General features: G+C 40.9%; 1 protein-coding gene across 1 annotated transcript in view; it reads left to right on the top strand.

Moving 5' to 3' along the window:
- LOC131035688 (uncharacterized) overlaps positions 1-20,700 on the top strand; it is a 122,239-nt gene that overhangs the window by 83,987 nt on the left and 17,552 nt on the right. Inside the window, exon 3 of the mRNA XM_059222181.1 lies at positions 7,048-7,134. Coding sequence (XP_059078164.1) covers positions 7,048-7,134 — 87 coding nt within the window. The remainder of the gene's footprint in view (positions 1-7,047; positions 7,135-20,700) is intronic.

The following is a 20,700-nucleotide window of genomic DNA, read 5'->3' as shown; positions in this document are numbered from 1 at the left end:
TATATAGCATCCTCAATTACAATGGACGGTCCAGATCAAAAGAAGATCAACGGCTGAGATTCTGACACCTAAACCCTAATTAGGGTGTTATTACAAAAGTTCCCTTTTTATTGCACAACATTAAATGCATAGCCAAATATTTAATTTGGCACAAAAATCTAGGAAACATAGACCAATGATAATTAAGGTGCCATGTCATCTATAACAACCTCTCTTCTAGAACCTTATTCCCTTTCCAATGCTCCTTTTTAGCATATGCAATGAATCTGGACACGATTCCTTCAATCTCAGCAATAGGAATCTCGGGAAGATTCCTCATTCGTTCCTCCAAGTGAATAATCTGATCAAAGGCCTTGAGAAGAGCTGCATCCCATTCAGGTTCGAGTTCCTTAATTTTCTCAATCAGGAGCATAGTAGCAAACATTTGATCTCTTTGCTCATCTGTAATAACATTCTCATCTTTGCAAAAGATGACTTTGACCCTTTCTTCCAACTCTTGGAGATCCACATCTGTCTCAACTTCGATCCTTCTACCAAGAATAGTGCATAAAACCCCAAACACCTTGTCCTGGATTGGATGGATGACCTCCTCCACTTGATTGCATTTGGCGCTTGTGTCCTCGAAAAGAACTTCCTTCATCTGGAGTAAAGTAGACCACTGGAGTAAATTATGAGCTCCTCCATCCATTATCTTTTCTTGTGCTAAGGTCTTCCTCGATGTTTGCCTGATTACTTGAAGAACAGGAATGATGACATCTTTAGTATGAGCAAAGGCGGCTACTGTTATCATTAGGTTGTGGATGATCTCAAGGACCTGGATAGCCCGATGAATGGTCTGCATCATTCTTGTTGCAAACTCAATGGCAACTGTATGGGATTTGTCAATCCAAGAGCTCATAAGCTGGACCAAGCTCTTAACTTTCTCTGCTTCACCAACTGATTCAAGGGGAAGTGCTTGCACAGGAGATACTGCTGGATCCTGACGTCCCAAAGGCTGACTGAGGTGGCTAAAGTAGCTTCTCCAAGCACCTCTCTCTCTCTCAAGTTTTCTACTCTTTTCCACTTCTTCCTTAAGTTTATCTTTAAGTGCCTCAAATGAATCAGTTGCCTCATCCAATGCTTGCTCGGTAGTGAGTGGACCAAGCTCAACGGTTTCTACATCATATTCTTCTGCAAGGATCTCACCCTCGTACTTGTCCACTGCCGGTGTAGCTATCTGCAACCTCCTGGACCCTGTCTCATCCCTGATCATTTTGGACATTTTGGTGGCCTTCTTCTTTTCTGTTACTCCCTGAGAATCTCCAACAAGGCTATCTAAATCAATCACATTATCTTCGTCTTCGATCACGATCACCCTTGTTAGCCTCTCCTTCAACCAATCTGGAATGGCGGACCTTGTCTCTCTAACTTGTATTTCTTTAGGTAGTGGCTCTTCTTTCCGAAGAGGAGATGTTGCTTCATCGTCATTCTGGTCTTCATGTAGCTCATTGACCTGGGGAGATTGACTTGCTGAACGTTGAGATGTCTGTCCTTCCTCATGTTTATCATTCTGAACCATTGACTCCATAGATTCCTCAACTTCAAGTACCCTCTTCTCTTGTCGAGAAGATGTGCCGGATGAGCGATCTCGATTGGCCTCTTGCTTCTTCTTGGAAGATTCTCTTTTCTCAGGTCTTTCTTTCCTCTTCGCACCTCTATGTTGAGGATTGCCTTCACTTACGCTTCTGGGGTGAGGATTGCCTTCGCTTGTGTTTCTAGGATGAGGATGGCCCTCACTTGCGCTTGCTCCCTCTGCCGACCTTTCCTCCAAAGTAAAAGTCATTGATATATTCTGCTCTCTCAACTTTTGATGTTGCACATCAACCCATCTGCGAGTACAGGACAAAACTGGAGCCATCAAAGTCTTCAAGTCCACAACCTCAGGTTCATTCCAATCTATCTTTATTGCCTTGTCTTCTCTATCATAAGATGACTGGAGGTGCCTGCCACTGTCCTGAGCTTGATCGGCCACTCTGTAAACTTTGCATTTCCTGATGAAATCCAAAGGCAATTTGGAATGCATCTTTCTTTTCACTTCTAAATCATTTGAGAGATTCATCCAAAAGTCCTCTACCTGACATTCATGCTTGTATTTTCTACCAACTGTCTCTTCTATATACCCATAAGGATCAAAATTCTCCCTCAATGAAAAGAATGAAAATGAATATAAGGCCAACTACCTTTCTGCATCATCTAAAGCTGGAACATTAGGACATACCTCAACTGAATTTCCTAATATGATAGGTACAGGAATCACATTTCCATGCCTGTGTCTGAATGCCTTCGCATAAGCTGCTAACTGCCTAGTCACCTCAAGTAGTACTATCCTGTCTGTTGGATATCTTGGCAACATATATGGAGGTGAAGGACACCCATGAACTCTAATATATGTAAACTTCTGGAATTGGATATACCAAGCACCATACCTCTTTACAAGTTCTTGTGCCTCCTGAGATAGCCGATTAAGAATCCTGCCTTGCAGTGTCCTGGTGATGTTCATTGTGAAAGTATCATTGACTAACTTGTAATTACTCCCAGGTGGATGATGCAAATGAACATAAGAGTCACAAACTCTGACCTCTCCAGGTCCTCTTCCAATTGCTCCTCTGTGAGGTAGTCCTGCATATTCAAAACTCCTGATCAAGGCATACATGATGTACGAACTCATGTGGAAGGATTTAGTAGCCTTCAGTCTTCTCAACTGTACGTCCAAGCAATGGCTAATAATTCTAGCCCAAAGAATTGTTCCTTTTCCTTGAACTATCACTTGGATGAAGAAGAACATCCACTTCTCAAAATAGAAGGCTTGAGGAGCCCCTGTAACTCGATTGAGTAAGGTTATCAAATCTCTGTACTCCTCCTGGAAGTCGATCCTATGTGGTGTGTTGGGAATCTTGCTCAGGCGAGGACGACTTTTGAGTAACCAATTCTTGTTGATGATGTTCAAGCAAGTGTCTGGATCATCTTCGTACATGGATCTAGCTCCTTCCAAGCTTTTGTAAATCATATCTTTATGTTCTAGTAGATGAAGAGCTTCACTGATAGCCTCATCTGAAAGATAAGCCAAAGTGTTTCCTTCCTTGGACACGATCGATCTTGACTGTGGGTCATAATGGCGAGCACACTCGATCATCAGCTCATGGCACTGGACTGCTGGAGGGAAACCGGCCGCCTTGATAATGCCACTTTCAATTATTCTCCTTGCGACAGGTGATGGCTTTCCATTGTAAGGGACCTCTCGAAACTTCTTCACACTGAAGTTTCCCAAGTTTGTATCTCCAATGTTGCTCCATTTTGACACGATCTTGGTCTCCATTTCTTCGTTCCTTTGATCTTCCTTCATAAGGGCTGGACGACTGGTGGATGCTCCTGGCTTTGGGGTCGCCATCTTGACACCTACACAACATTTCATAATGAGCAACATACCTTGGAACGTATAAATATAGATTAAGTTTAAGCTTTAAATATAGGAAACTTCATGATAAATCTTTGAATTATCATTTCCTAAATATGATTATGCAATTGGAAATTCAAAATTTCAAAATTTCAAAATTAGGCTAGGAAGATCTTCACCATACCTTTCTTGGAGAACTAGCTCTAAAAAAAGATGCAAAAATTAAGAGATTTGCTAGGCAAAATGAAGATCGAAGTCCTCTAGCAAAGGCGCTTCCTTCATCAACTTCACCACCTTGTGGGTCTTCAACGTCTTGAGGAACAATTCGCTCCACCTCCAACAAAATTCGCACTTCTCCTTGGATGAGATTTCGCTCCTTCTATTGGTTCTCCAAATCGCATTTAAACAATGATTGAATGATGGAGTAAAATGCCCCAAAGTACCTCCCATATATAGGCGCTTACCATTATACTCTCCCATAGGCCGACTTGGTGGAAAATAAACAAAATTAAATAAAAAGGAGGCCGACCTTTATAAAATATTTAAAATAAAACCCCAAGCGCACTCCCTTCACTTAATTTAATAATTAATTAATTAAATGCCTTTGCAATTAGAATTTCGATTTTTTTTTTAAAAAGGCTAAATTAATTATTAAATGCCTTATGCGAACTCATTAAATGCCAATTAAAAATATTTCAAAGTTTTATCGAATTTTAGCATTTAATGCAATTAAGATGACATTGGCGCCTAAGCATGGTAAAGATACCACCTTGTTGAGAACCTCGCTTTGGTCCCTGGGAGAGGGATAGGAGCGCCCTTTTCATTTGGCCTTGCATTTCTTGTTTTCACGTTCAAAATCTTATCCTGGACGTTTGAAATAGCATTTTCGCTTGGAATCTTGAGTTTGATTCATGTGATCTTTGGAAGGGGCGAACCTTGGGATATTTTCGCCCTGGTCCCTTGGAGAGGGACAGGAGCGATCCCACACTTAGCCTTGGTTCTTGTCTTTTCCAACTGCCAATTCATGTTGCAAGGCAATCGATGATCTTCCTCCATCCATTCCATACACGCTTAACTTGTCCTTTGTAAGGCAAACTTGATATTCTAGAGATTTTCGCCCTGGTCCTCCAGTGAAGGACAGGAGCGATCTTTACTTTTTGCCCTTGGTCTTTATCTTCTAAGTCGCCAAATCGAGTTGTGAGGCAGGCGATGATCTTTATTGTTTGCTTCATGCATGTCCAATTCGCCTTTTCAAGACTAACTGAGCTCTCCCAAGGATTTTCGCCCTGGTCCTCCAGTGAAGGACAGGAGCGAATTTTATACTTGAGCCAAAAATTGTCAATTCTTGTGGATGTTTCCTTGTCCATCGTTTTCCAAAAGGCGTTTCTCATTTCACAAAACCTTGCCTTGGTGTGATTCTGGAGGGAGATGATTGTTTTAATGAATATCGCCTTGGTCCTTGACTAAAGGACAGGAGCGCCTTTTAGTTTATTGCACAAATTCTTAATCGCATCAACCTTGAATCACTTTCTAGACGTAGAATATCACTTTCCCTTCCACCTTGAGTATTGGACACAAGAAATAGTACTTCACGATGCAAGCATTTTATGTTTTTTGAAGATTTCGCTCTGGTCCCTTGGTGAGGGACAGGAGCGCTTTGGCCATTTCTCATCAAATTTCGTGGTCTTTGTAACTTCATTTTTCCTCGAAGTATTTCCAACATCATCGCCATCTTGTGCCTTGTCCTAGATTCATCTAAATTTTTAAGGGAAAGACTTGATGATATGTTTTTCGCCCTGGTCCCTTGGTGAGGGACAGGAGCGTTTTTACAATTATAAGCTCAATCATTTTTTGCTAACTTTCAAAACTATCTTCAATGGATTCATTATGCTTTCCTTCACTCATCTCCAACATGAAATTCGTTTTAACTTTGCGGGAAATTTGCCTGATGAGGAAATCGCTCTGGTCCCTTGGAGAGGGACAGGAGCGCCTTGGCCATTATGGGCTGACTTTGCGTTTTGCAACCTTCAAAATTATCTTCAATGGAGTGACTATGCCCTCTTTCCTTCATATCAAGCTTGAAATCCGCTTTACCTTGGCCAAAAACTTGTCTTGAGGGAAAATCGCTCTGGTCCCTTGGAGAGGGACAAGAGCTACCTTTGAAATTCGCCTTGGTCCCTGAGAGGGGGACAGGAGCGCCTTAGCCAATTTGGATCGATTTTCTCCATTGTGGCCCATCCAAGTTATATTCAATGAGCAAAACGTACTTTCCTTGATCTTCTCAAATCGCGAAATCATTTAAATCCTGCAAGGATAAGGCAAACTTGGCATTCGAGCTCCGGTCCTTCAGTGAGGGACAGGAGCGATTTTTGTCATTTTAGCATATTTCCTTACTTGCCAATTACTCAAATTATATTCAATGGACAAAACATGCCCTCCTTGATCTCTTCCAATCAAAAAATTGTCTTGGTCCTGCAAGGACAGTGCAACTTTGAAAAACAAGCTCCGGTCCTTCAGTGAGGGACAGGAGCGATTTTGGTCCTTAGGGCCAAATCTTCATAATTATCATCTCAAATTTCCTTTGCTGGGGAAGATACCATCATTTCGCAAGCTATGAACAAAAGTCCAAATCCAAAAAATATCCAAGAAGGTATGTTTGAGGAAAATCGCTTTGGTCCCTGGGTGAGGGACAGGAGCGAATTTGTCTTGAATCTTCAAAATTCATCATTTTTGAGTCTTGAAAATCTTCAAAATATTCAATTTACGTCCAATTTGTCCTCCCGGAGACCCTGCATAAAACAAATTAAACAAGTCAATAACCAATATGCACCAAATATCATTTTCGCCCTGGTCCCTGGGTGAGGGACAGGGGCGATTTCACCTCTGCAGGCCAAAATATCCACATTTTTGGTCTTCAATCACTTGACAAGGCAAAATTAGGTCATTTCCAAGGCCAGGGGCAAGTTAGTAAACCTTCAAAAACTTGGTCAAAATTCACTCGGACAAAATTGCATAATTTAATCATTGAAATGCTAACACTTTAGACCTAACTTGAATTTGCCTTCAAAATCTTAACTGGACTCATCTTGAGACATACCCAACTTCCTGACAAACTCAAGCTATTTCAAAATTGCAATCTCAGCGAGGATGCATAACAATCTCTCAAAATTGGACTGGACTTCAGCTTGAAAATATCAACGGAAACCCTAAGGCTTAACCCTAATCCAGACGACTCACTCATTTAACTCAAAACCCTAAAGCAGAGAGAAGAACAGGCAAAACAAAAAGCAAAACAAAGAGGGGGTCCCCATTTTAATGGGGCGATGTGTGAAATGGTCACAACAGGAGGTCATGGGGGTTGAACAAGTAAAATATTCGTTGCAGCTATTCCATGTTGAAGTTAGTTTGTGAAATGCTGTTCAAATCTTGTTTTTCTACAATTGCATTAGATCAATAATTGTGCTTTCATGAATCCAATAATAAAATACTCATTTATTCTTGTTTGATTGTTAGTTGTGTCATTTATAAGGAGGATACTTTCAAGTTGTTTGATTAATTATCCAAGAGGATATATAACATTGAAATTACATTGACGACTATATCTTTGTTTGTAGCTTGGATCAGGAACTGCATTGCCAGGAGTAGTAGCAGCAAAATTAGGTGCTAATGTCACATTAACTGATGACTCAAATAGACCTCAGGTATACCAATAAAATATTTTTGTTTACAATAAGCTTGAGATTGAGATTTGTAGGTCAATTGATGAATCAGTTTGGGATTTTGCTGAGATGATCAATGTTTGTTTCAATATAGTTACTTTTATTATCATACACATTGTGCTTCAAAACTTTAAAAGGATTTTGTTTGAACATGTAACTTGCAACATTAATTACAAAATGGTTTTGGAGCAATGCTAGGATTAGATTTTGGAGATGCATAGATTTTGGCTATAATGAGAAACTAGAAGGTCATAAATGTCATGTGGCTTTTTTCAAAACATTGTTTTAAATGCTTAAGATTTGTATCAGATATGTTAGAGCATATTTGCATTTTTTCTGTATTATGCCTTATGGGCCCCTTGAGGCATTGGTTAGGGTGTGCCTTGAGATGCTTTAAGCTCACATAATTATTTTCCCTTGAGTGTTTGGCTTGTGATGTTAGAATTATTACAAATGGGACCTGTGACAAGGTTGTGATCTCTTGGGATCTTGGGGTATGTTTGTTGGAAATATTGTCATTGATGTCAAAGGAATTTGCTCGTCACTAATGTCAAACAAGCATGGACAAGATTGTTACTTTAAATATCATCAATGTCAAAAGAAAAATGATGTATATCTTGTTAAGGTCAACGACGTGCATATTTTGTTAAGGCCAAAGGCCACCAAATCTTGGAACACGTCACAAAGACAAGAAAGCAATCAAGAGCTGGCATTGAAGTCAATGGAGACATATATTATAACCTAAGTCACCAGGTTCGGATTCGAATTCGAACTTCGACAGCTTTGAAATTCGAATGAAGTTTGATGCGGAAAAAATTCGAAATGTATAAAATTCGAATTAAATTCGCCATATCTAATTTTTTAATAAATATATGTAATATATCTATAAATATTAAATAAGCAACATTATTAAATAATAAACCTAAAAAAATATTAAATAAACAACATTATAAACATTAAATAAACAACATTATAAACATTATAAATAAATAATAAACCTAAAAAGATATTAAATAAACAACATTATTAAATAAATAATAATAAAATTTATAATAAACATTATTAAATTGTTTATAAAAATATTAAACCTAAAAAAAATAAAAAAAAATATATAATATAAAATTACAAACTATTAATATAAAATTATAAATTTTTAAACATTATAAACATTATAAATAAATAAATAAATAAATAAATAATAAACCTAAAAAAATTTAATTATAATGTTGTTTAATTAATAAACCTAAAATTAAAAAAAAAAACAGAGAAGTCAAAGCCTACCTGTGCAGCAATGGCGGTGGCTCGTGTGGAGGTCAACCGTGGGCGACGTCGGGTCGGGGTAGCAATGGCGGTGGCCCGTGTGCAGGTCAACCATGAGCGACGTCGGGTCGGGTTAGCAATAGCCGTGGCTCGTGGCTGCAACTCCGTCCGTGGCGGGTAGCAATGGCGATTGGAACTAGTTCGTGGCGTCTGTGACTGCAACTTTGTCCATGGCCGCCGGTATTTATAAAACAAACCCGACGAAACCCTAAAATGCGCAAAAAAAAACGTTTTTTGCCAGCTCTAATTTTTTATTCGAATTTAATCTAATTTTTAGGGAATGTTTCAAGTTCGGCGAATTTCGAACTTCAAGGTTCAAATTCGGCTGAACCTGGTGACTTAGATTATAATTGTTATAAGGAAAGTAGTATGGAATAGAAATGATAACTTTAAGAGCAGCTTTCTATAAGGAACGTAGTATGGAACAGCAATGATAACTTTAAGAGTAGCTTTCTATAAACTATAAAGATTAAGAAAATTTAATTACCACTAAGGCAGTGATCTGTAATGTCTAAGAGAAATGAACCATGATATGTAGCGATCTTGAAATAGCTACGACAATCTCCATCCATGATCAAGATAGAACTTTATGATTGGTTCATAGCAAACATTGAGTAGCAATATATTATGAACAACAATGGTGGTAGATTAATAATAAAGACGACTTCATTAATATGTGAACAACGATTATATTAGAGATGATTTTGATGATACGTCTTAATGTAACATGGCCGACTAAACTAGAAGCTACTTCATTATCAGGTGGTGGCATCGACAACTTCAGAGACAAGAAAAAATAATAAAAAGAAAAGTACAATATTTGACAGTTGATTTAAGTGGTGCAACTGGCCAATCCATAACTGTAATGTCCCCTTCTCAATAGTAATCAATTCAGTTGGCCGTTAGCCTATTCCGGAGACCTGTAGGCTAGTCGGAAGTAGAAATTAGGGTTTCCTACTTCTAGGGGGATATCTCAGTGTTTTTGGTGGCTTGCATGTTGGAGTTTTACAGTTTTGATTCTGGATTCCTTCTGGGTTTTCAGAAAGCTTCGCAATGATGGTACATGCAAAGTGAACACTGGAGCTTGACACTTTTCACACTAGAGTGTTCTCATACATGTGTGAGAATGACTCATTTAATTATTATTCCTAATATGTGGAACACTGGAGCTTGACACTTTTCACACTAGGATGAAAGGTGGCATGCATAGACTTGGGAGTTACACATGCAACTCCTTTGTCACCTCTATTTATTTGAGGTGCTTCTCTCATCCTACATATGAGTTATTCTATGTTTGAGCTCTCTCTCTCTCTCTCTCTCTCTCTCTCTCTCTCTCTCTCTCTCTCTCATTGCATCATTTTTAGGTTTTATGCTATCTTCATAATATTGAGTTTTTTTTTTCCTTTTTACCCTTTACAAATTTTGTCTTGCTTTCATATTTGGTGTGTATGCTCTTGGATGTCTTGGCTTTCATATTCTATGGTAATCTTTCCCTTCAAACAATTGCTCTTGGATTAGTACTTTCCTTTCATTTCATTCATATTTTCTTATGAAGCAAAAATAAATAAAATACAACAACTTAGTAATTCAAGAGCAATTGTTTGAAGGAAAATATAACCATCAGAGGTGAAAACCAAGTTGTCCAAGAGCAAAGACACCAAGAGTTCAATAGGAGACCCAAGATATTGTAAGGGGGAAAAAGAAAAGAAAAAACCCTTAATATTATGAAGATAGCATAAAGCTTAAGAATATACTATGTGTGTGTGTGAGAGAGAGAGAGAGAGAGAAGCACATCTGTAATGTCCCCTTCTCTTTAGTACGCGGACATTCATGAGGTTGGCCTATTATTTGACCCTCATAGGCCAAGGTGTTGATAAGGGGGTCGACTTGGCAGCTACTTATGGCTTCACATTTTATTTTACATGATTTTATGGTGAGATAATGAATTCTCACGTATGAGGTCACGTGTGCACTTTCTATTATAATAATATTTTAATATTTCTTAAAGTGCAAATTATTAATTATTTAAGAGGAGCAATTAAATATTATTTTATTAAACTGGAGTCTTCTAGGAGGCCGATTCTTGTATGAAAAAGAATAAATAGGGGAGAAGCCTCATGGATTGATCATCGGTTATTTGACATCTTCTCTTGTGTTAAGAATTGTGGAGCCAAGGGTTTTTGCAGATTTTGATCATTGGGAACTATACCTCCCTCTGATTCGCATAACTGAGGTGGTGAGAGATCCTCCGAAGGGTTGCAACCATAGAAACGGGACTCGGACTCGGCTCGGACTCGGCAAGGCTGACTCGGACTCGGACTCGGACTCAGACTCGGGACTCGGCGTCAGACTTGGCTGGACTCGGGAAAGTGAAAAACTCAAGAAATTTAGAGATTTTTAAAGATTTAAAACTTGTTTCAAGCACCCTTTATTGAATACACCTTAAAGACACAATAACATCATCAAACTCGGCTCATTTGATTACATATACAAGTATACATCAATCACATAAGCATAAACGCAAATTGTAGCTGAAGGAAATAGCAAACATAGATATATAAATATTGTCAAATGTATACAATATTACAAAACTCATGGAATAAAAAATCCATGTCATCATATGATCATCATCAAATGTTTCATACAAATACCAAAGGTAAAGACAACTACAAGCCTATGGCTCAGAGGAGCCTGCACCCTCCGGCCCGGCCCCCTACGAAGGCGTCTAAGGTAGGTCCTGGATGATTCGACAGCGATAGCCGCTCCCCATGACACCATGCCATGCTCACCAACATCAGGAACATCCGTGCCACTATCTACCTCTGAATCTTCTGTCTGTGCTCGTGGTCTCTGCTCCTCCTCTGCCATGGCTACAGTCTCAGCCTCTATATCTACCTGGTCGATCCAATCAGTGTTAGACTCATAGCTTAAATTTTCCCTACTTCTATCGACGCAGTTTCCCCCCATTATTTAATAAAGGTGTCGGGTGTTATTTTTCTATTGGCTGACATGTTGTAACCCTAATTTTTCTCATTCTCAGGTGAAGGTTGTAGTGAACAAAGACGATACCATTCATTTAAAAAAAACTTTTTAAAATGTTTTTTTTTGTCATTTTACTAACCCAGCCAGTAGCCGAGTTTGGGGCTCGGGACTCGCCGAGTTTGAGCCAAACTCGCCAACTCGGCGAGTACTTGGATGAGTCTGAGTCCGAGTCCCAGAAGCTCGGCGAGCATGACTCGGACTCGGCTTTTAGGCGAGTCCAGGCTCTGGTTGCAACTGAGATTGAAGGATATGTCAGTCCTTCATATTTGTGCTTATTGAGATTTCATGGTAGCTTCCCGGTAGATGATTTGGAGAGTATTTAGTTCATTGTTATTTCTGATATCTATGTGCATCGATATATTTAAGGAGGCAAGGTGATTTCCCTAGGAGCATTTTGGAGGAGATTTGAGGTGGTTTCAGGTTATATTTCAGTCTGAAGCAAGTTTGAACCAGTCTGCTATATCCCATGATTTTGCTCATATCTCCTTGTCGGGGCATCGAAATCATCATCTGATTGAAGCGCTCACCTTTTGGAAGGACCACGATGATGTTTGGTGTTTGAAAGAAGGCTTTGGTGTTGGTATTTATTAGATATCAACTTGCAGATCAGAACAGGGGCGATTTTGAAAGAAGGGACGATTTGGCAAGGTTAATGCACATAGTGGAGTGATATTGCTTGCTTCTTCATCACTACACCTAGGTGCTCCATTCCAGGTTCTTTTGGCATTGAGTTCTCATTGAATTTTCAGTTTGTATGCAGGAATTCATGGCTGCCATCTGTACTTAGACATTCTGAAAATTATTGTTGTTAGCCAAGAGGCTTGGCCCTTATTTAGGCATTTGTAATCAGTCTATTACTTTCTAATAAAGGGACATATAAGGTTGCATTATTTCACATGGCGTTATATGGTTGCATGCCAAGTGTTTGTCTAAATATCCGTCAGCTGTAGGTGAACATTTCTTGCATTTTGATTCATATATTTGCATCAGAAAACACAAAAACAATTGCACATTCATCCTAGAAGGTCATCTTGATGTTTAGTAGTGTTTTGCAATTCATAAGTCGATTGCTATTTGAAGATAATTCTATCAAAGCAAGTCTGAAGTTCAATATCAGTCATATGCTAGGTGAAAACTGCATAACAGACAAGATTATACAACTGTCCGAAACCACATAACACGCAGGTTATACAGTCTGAAACTTGAATAGCAGGAAATCAGACAATTGTTTGACAATATTCCCTATACTTTTCAATCATACAACAAGAAGGGATATTACAACATCAAATAAGTAGAGGTGAGAGAGGAGTTGCAAATTAACTTTCAATTCTATGATTGCCACCTTTCATTCTACGTGTGTGCAAAGTGTCAAAATTCCCATAAGGAGGAATCTGCACATGAGCTCTAATATTCCAAATATTAGAAATAATAAAAATTGAGTTATTCTTGTACGTGTGAGAGCACTCAAATAAGATAAAAGACTAGTAGGGATTCCTTATGAATATTCTTACAAGTAACTAAGAAAAAGAAATAATCTTTACCAACTAAAGATTAGTTTCTAACACTCCTCCTTAAGCTTACTTGGGGAGTTGATATCAAACCCTTCAATGGGTTGTATTCCATGATTATTAAATTAATGAAAAAAAATATCTTTACAAAGTGGTTTGGTGAAAATATTTATTACTTGGACTTCACCTTTACAATACAAAAGAGAAATTTATTTGTTTTCAATTTTCCCTCTAACGAAATGATGGTAAAGAACAATGGGCTTGGTCAATACAGGAAAGATTGGTTTCTTTGCCAAAGCAATAACACGTTGATTTTCACAATATAAAGGTGTAGGAGCTTTTTGAGGTAAACCCATGTCTTTAAGTAATGCCCATAACCACAGTGCTTCTTTGGATGCATTGATACAACCTTTATATTTAACTTATATAGAGTGAAGAGAAGTAAATTATTGTTTCTTATTATTGCATGAGATTCCACTTGATCCAACAAAGAAACAATAACCACAAGCGGATCTCTTATCATTTAGATTTTCTCTTAGATCTGAATCAGTATAACCTTTTAAAATAAATTCACAATTGGTATCATAAAATAGACCAACATTAAGAGTACCTTTAACATACCTTGAATTCTCTTTGCAATTTTAAATGAGTTTGTTGTGGTTTAGACATGAATCTAGAAACCAAACCAACACTTATATGAAATATCAAATATAGTAAGAGTTAAGTAATTTAAACTACATACTAATTGCCTATATAAAGTAGAATCGACAAAAGGAGTTTTCATATCAACCATTAATTTAGTTCCTAATTCACAAAGAGTAGAAACACAATTAACACAATTCATTTTAATTTTTTCTAAGAGATTTTTGAGCATATTTGCTTTGAAAAAGGTAAATGCCTTTAGGTGTTTGCCAAATTTGCATACCTAAAAAATAATGTAATAAGCTTAAATCAATCATTTGAATTTTTTTATTGAGTTGAGACTTAACATCACAAATCAAATTGTTAGAATGAAAAGCGAGAATGAAATTATCAAGATATAAAATAATGATTACATTATCATTGTCACTATGTTGAATATACAAATTTGGATCGTTTGTACTTTTAGTGAAACCTTGAGAGATAAAGAGAGCATTGATTTTAAAATACCATCCGTAGGAGATTGTCTTAAACCATAAGTAGATTTCTTCAATTTATAAAAAAGGTGTTCATTACCTTGGTTAATAAAATTAAGAGGTTGAGAAATATAAATTACTTCATGTAAATAACCATTCAAAAATGCACTTTTAAAATCCATTTGATGAATAGGCCAATGCAAATGAGAAGCTAAATTAAGAACTAATTTAATAATTAACATTTTAGCTACAGGAGCGAAAATTTTATTATAACTGAGGCCTTCCACTTGGGAGAAGCGTCTAGCAACTAATCCATCTTTTGTTGGTGTTGGAAATAAGCCACACTCGGATCGACGATAGACTGGTCCAAGAGGGCCAGTAGCTTAGTGGTAGAGCACTCCAACAACGTATGGAAGGTCGTAGGTTCGAGTCCTAGTTGGTCCATGTCTCAACATGGTATCAGAGCCAGGTCCAGGCTAGGAGCCCCAAGCACACGAGAGGTGTGGCTTAAGGGGGGTGTTGGTGTTGGAAATAAGCCACACCCGGACCGACGATGGACTGGTCGAAGAGGGCCAGTAGCTCAGTGGTAGAGCACTCCAGCAGCGTATGGAAGGTCCTAGATTCGAGTCCTAGCTGGTCCATGTCTCAACAACTTTAAACTTGCTAAGTTTTTTTTTTTTTTAAAGTGCCGGATAATTTTTTAATGTGATTGGTGATACTGGCACGACATGCCCTCCTATACCACATGAAACGCTTTTGACCTACAACTATGAATTGGTGAGGTCACAAACGAGGGACATCATCCTTATTTAACAATCTTGAGGCTCTAACTTGTGAACACATTGGATCAGCGAAGGCACAAGATTGCAATCGCGATGGTCTAAGAGGGGTTTGAACCTTGGTTGTCACAACAACAACACCACTTAAACAACATACTAAGGGAAGAACCCTGATACTTTAAACTTGCTAACTTCATTATTTGCACATTAAACTCTGTTTTATGCAACCATTTATTAGAAAGAAGATTCTTACTTTGAGGTAAAAGAACTAAAATTCAAGTTTGATTTGCAAGGAAAGTACGATATTGTTTAGTCCTAAATGTATGGCTGGTGAAGATATAGATAACACAATATTTCCCGCACGTACCAAGTATTCAAGAACCAGAACAATTGTACATCATAACATAAATGACAATGATAATATTTAGACCAGAAAAGTTATATCTTTATTCTAGTGTCCAAAATTGTCCATACATAATTCCCCTGCCGAGGTTCCAACCAAACAATATATAGACCCGACGGTTGGTCAAGATGCCAACCGTCACCAACTCTTAACTACCCGACGGGAACCTCTCGGCAACAACATAAACATAACATAACACACTTATAACTATTATTCTTACTAACATACGCTTTTACCCCTAACATTAGCCCCCCCCAAAATGTAGTCGTCTTCTAGACGACTCAGACAAGAAAAATTGAATTATATAAAAAAACATAGCTAAGACCGAGAAGAGGGAGGAGGCGTCCCTGTAGTGGCCGCGGTAGGAGGTTGCTGTCCGGCCTGAAGTTTCAGGTTCTTTTCTGCCATCAACTGTCGTTCCCGCGCTTTCTTTACCATGTGAGCAGCTTCCAGTAGCTTTTTATCTTTCTGTTCCAACTCTAAGGTGAGCTCTGCCACCTGGGCTCCCTATGCCTATGCCTCCTTCTCCTGCAAGCTGCAACGGGCCTCATAGGTAGTCATCTTCATTTCCATTTCCTTCCTCAAGCTCCTCTCCACTGTGGCCAATTGTGCCTGCTTTTGGCCTTCCTTTTCCAGTGTTGTTATGTACATCCGTTGGGCCTCTTTTTCCACTTGGTGCTACCACATTTGTAAGTACACCTCTCGGAAGGCCCTCTCCATGCTGCGAAAGGTGGTGCCCATGGTGCCTGTGCCTCCTATCACGTGCCTGTGGGTCCAGTTCTGAATCATCTCAGGTGTACTATGGTCCGGCCACCCCTGCTGCTCAAAGTGTTGTGCGAACTCATCCTTGCACCCCTCGGTCATGAAGTGACACAACTGTGTAACGTCGGCTGAATTGCCGACTTCCATCTGTCCAGTAAACTGAGCCATGCTGCATGCAACATCGGAGAGCCCTTGTAGCTCCTCTAGGAATCGTCTGAGTGAGCCTACTGGGTCATTCGGATCGGGTGGTGTGATGTGGAGTCCTGTGAGAGCTCCTTCCAGTCCACTACTCTGCTTGTCCCTTCCCTGCTGTTCTTGATCAGTGGATCTCTCTTTGTCGAGGTCTGGGACAGTGATATCTCTATCTGTGGTCATGCCTGGCCCAATGGCCATGCTATGCGGTGCAGGGGAGGGGGGAAGGTGTGGGGCGAGTGCGAACTGCCCTAGCCATCCATCCAGCTAGGCTTCTATATCTTCATTTGTCGAGTATCCAAAGTTGTTGCTGCCTCTAAGTTGCCCATACCGGTTTCTGTTGGCACCGTACTGGTTTTTGCTGGCATTGTACCGGTTCCTGTTGGTACCGTACTAGTTTTTGTTGCAAGTACGACCAGGCTGATCTACGATAGCGATACCCGTCGTTGTGCTGGGGGTTCCCCTTCTCCAATCTTTTGGAACAGTACCCCCACTGGTCGTACATCTCCCACTGGGCTGGTTACTGCAAGCGCCTCCTGAGGTACTAGGTGTGCCGAGGATAGTTTCGAGGGTGTGAATTTTACCCTTGTACTTTTCCATCGAGCCCGCAATCCTCCCCGTTGCTCCTCTTCCTCCTCTTTCTGTTGCCATGGCTCTGTTTCCTCTTCCTCCTCTACAACTGTGTGTCCTGACAGATGGAACCCCTCATCACCGCTTTCTTGTTCTTCCGTTTCTTCCACCTCCTCTGACTCCTCTGCGCTGCTAACCTCTTCAATCTCCACGGATGTATCCAGTTTCCTTCTTTTCCTTGTCGGCTGCACTGTGTCGCCTAGGGTATCCAGGTGGATATAGTAGTACATGGTGGGTTTATTTGGTTCTGCCTTTTCGCGTGGCTCAAATGTCCCCCATACTTCTGGCGGTACCTGCAGGCATACGACATCCAGGAACAAGCTAATAGCATGATGGCACATGAAGAATGTTTTGTGTTCCAATCTCAAAAAATCGTGGATTCGTTCCGCCAGGAGTTGTCCCCAATTGTACACTTTCCCGCACTTGATCCCGTTCATTAATCCTATCATCCATATAGCTATGTCAGAGGCGCGACTGGCACCCTTGAGGCGACTTTTGACCAGGTCCATTAACATCCTCCATTCACCAGGTGCGATAAACGCACGCTTCATTCCTCTGCTGTCGGCCCAGGCACTTTTCCATTGCTCCTTCGTGAGGTCGTCTCTGCACACCAAATCCATCAACCACTTCTTTTCTTTGGTGAGTTTTTTGGTCGGTTTGGCCGCAGATGCTCCTCTCTCTGGTATGCCAAATACCTGCTTGAAATCCTCGGGTTTGAACGAGACTCGCACTGTGCACCCTTGGAACCGAATGATTGAAGCTTGTTCTTGTGGATTATAGCCTGATACCATGGTTTGCAGGACTGGCTCGAACTCTTTAATGTTGAATGTGGGCATTTGGATGGCGTGGTCGACCTGTGCCCTCCTGAGAGATTCCTTCGTCACATGGTCTGGAGGGTTTTCCTCCCACTAGGTACGACATTCACTGCCAGTCACACTTTCAAATGCTACATTTGCCGCCGTGAGTCCCTCTGAGTCCTTTGGTGTCTTCAGTCTGCTCTTGGCTTTCTTGGTGCTGGCGGGCTCTATGGCAGTCATGGCTGCACTGCAACTGCCTTTATCTGTTCTTCCCATACCCCTTCCTGAGTCGTTATTATAACTGTCTGACAGATTGTCTCGCCAGTTCGTACGACCCATTGTATCACTCTTAGTTTCTCTGCCGTATGGCTTTTTCCTTGTGTTCTGCTAGACAGGCACTTTGCCTCTTATACCTGCGTCCTGCCTCCTTAAATGACCTGTCAAATACCTGCCGTACGGATATCTCTGCCCGCCTTCCTGATACTGTATGCCGTACGGATGTCTCTGCCTACCTTCCTGATACCGTATGCCGTACAGATGTCTCTGCCTGCCTTCGTGATACCGTACGCCATACGGATTTTGCCTTGTACGAATTCCATTGCACGTGCCTGTACGTGTTCGTACAGTAATACCTGTCTGTACGACAATGCCTCCATTGGTGTGCGAGCCAGTACGGTAATGCCGTACGCTGACTTCCTCACACCTTGTTCCGTATGACGATCTCCTTCCTCTGTAATCAGTACAGAACTTGCTTTTCCTAATCCGTACGCCGTACGGTGAGTTTTGTCGACAATCCGTACTTTGTACGGTGTGGCTTCCAGGCAAATCGTACAGTCTCCCTTGATGATGCCTCTTTGCAATTTGTACGTCGTACGACAAGATTTCCTAGCCCTCGTGTTCTCCCGTTTGCACAATCCGTACACTGTACAAAATTTTCAACTCCCCGTCCGTACAATCGTTCCGTACAGTGTATTGCGTCTGTACAGTCGGCACATGCAATTTGTCTGTACGGTATGTGACTTCCTTCCCTTCGCTCAGTTCTGACTGGCTGCCAGGTTCATCTTCCTGTGCTGTGTCTAATGGGGTCTCGTGGGGGTTTTTATAAGCACTTTCTTTTGCCAGGGTTAGGGTTAGGTAAAAATGTTTTATTAACTTAACATAAAATAATTGTCTCTTCAGCAGTCTTACTTTTTCTCCTACTGTTTTTACTTCTACTTGCCTGATTTTTCAGTTTTTTCATACCTGTCGACTTGGACTTATTTGCTTTTTTCCAATATTTCTCCTCCTCGCCCTTTAGGACTCTTTGTTTTTTCAGTCGTCGTCTTCTTTTATCTGACACGAGTTTTTCAATATTAGCTTCCTTGCCTTTAATTTACCCAGGTACCCCTTGGCCTGATTGTGCCTTCTTGTTGGCCTTCTGTAAGCCACTGGCTAGTTTGTTGTGTTCGTTTTTGCGGCTGAGGCGTTTCCCTGTCTCCTTTGTTTCCTTCCTGATGGCCCCCTGCCTTTCTTTTTTCTCCATTTCTTCCCTGGTTCTTTGTTCCTCGCCTTGTCTTCCTTCCCTTTCTTGTTTGGTTCTTGTTTGGAGTCTCCATCCCCATTGTTCCTCCTTTTTACCCCTGAGGCATTGTTGGGCGTTCTCATTCTTATTTCTGAGTCGTGTAACCACGTACATACATGTATAGTCTTCTGTAGCATTCTTGTGCACAACACGTCCCTACATATTCCAGGTCCCATATCTTGTCCAACAGTGGGGTGGGTCCCACACCCTTGTAGCAGTCGTCAATGTATCGATCCCCGTACTGGTGGTACCATTTTACCCTCTCTCCGTCAATCTCCGGTCCCAGCCGGGTTAGGGATCACCCTGTACAACGAGTTAGGTCCGGCCTCTACCTCGCGTGCTTCGGAAGTGATGACGAATAGGTCCTTTGTTTTCAGTACCATTTTTAAACATGGGCCTAGGGTTGCCCCATATTCTTCCAGGTTGAGCTCTTCCTCCAGGTCCACCGGCTCCACCTCTTTAATTATGTTTTCAGCTTTCCTCCGGGCTTCTGCTTCTTCATCAATGTCATATGCTGCGTATCCCTCCCGAGCTCCTTTGTATGGGGCCCGTTTTTTCCAATATCCTGAAACTCGCACCCACATAGCTGGGTCTTCGAAATACGCATTCGTGAGATGTTTGTGGATCCTGGGAACCGCCACACCTTCCACCCATTTTGGTACAAGTCGTTCTTCCATGGCGGCCAAGGGCTTCGCCCAGTCATCATCCCTCCGATAGGGTTCTCCCTTTACCACTGAGTCTTCTTCAACCTCCTTGCTTCGACCAATGGTCCAATGCCCTCTTGTGGCATATCCTAGCATGTTGATCCCAATCACAGGTTTATTTCTTTCCCTGTAGATTTTTAACTTGGAACCGTTCACCGGGTCTCTGATCGGATTGTTATCCATAGTCGCGAGCTTTACTGCTCCGTTCCTACCGACCTCTCTGATTTTATAGGGTCTGAGCCAACGGACCTTGAACTTCCCTGGTCGAAGTTCATTCCGACCGTTATACTTCAAAACTAACTGCCTCGGCCGGAAGTTGGCCTTCCGCAGATGGTGGTCGTGCCAATGCTTCCGCCAGCGTTGTGCCACCTCGGTTGCCCATTGTGCCATCAGTGTTCGTTCGTGCAACTTTATCACACCATCAAGCCTTGTATTCAAGCTTTCCGTGTCCCCAAGTCGATTTTCCACCGCCACCCGAAGGCTCGGCACAGTGTACTCGGCTGGTACCACTGCCTCCTGCCCGTACATGAGCTGAAATGGGGTATGCCCGGTAGTGACTTTGTATGTTGTACGGTAGGCCCATAGTACAACTGGTAGTCTTTCCTCCCAATCTTCTTGTTCCACTCCACACGATTTGTAGATTATTGATACCAACACCTTGTTGGTTGCTTCTGCCTGACCATTAGCACGGGGATAGTACGGGCTGGATAGGTTATGGAATATTTTAAATTCCAT

The sequence above is a fragment of the Cryptomeria japonica genome, chromosome 6 (assembly GCF_030272615.1).
Source record: "Cryptomeria japonica chromosome 6, Sugi_1.0, whole genome shotgun sequence".
Classification (NCBI taxonomy): Eukaryota; Viridiplantae; Streptophyta; class Pinopsida; order Cupressales; family Cupressaceae; genus Cryptomeria; species Cryptomeria japonica.
This window is presented reverse-complemented; position numbering and strand designations above follow the sequence as displayed.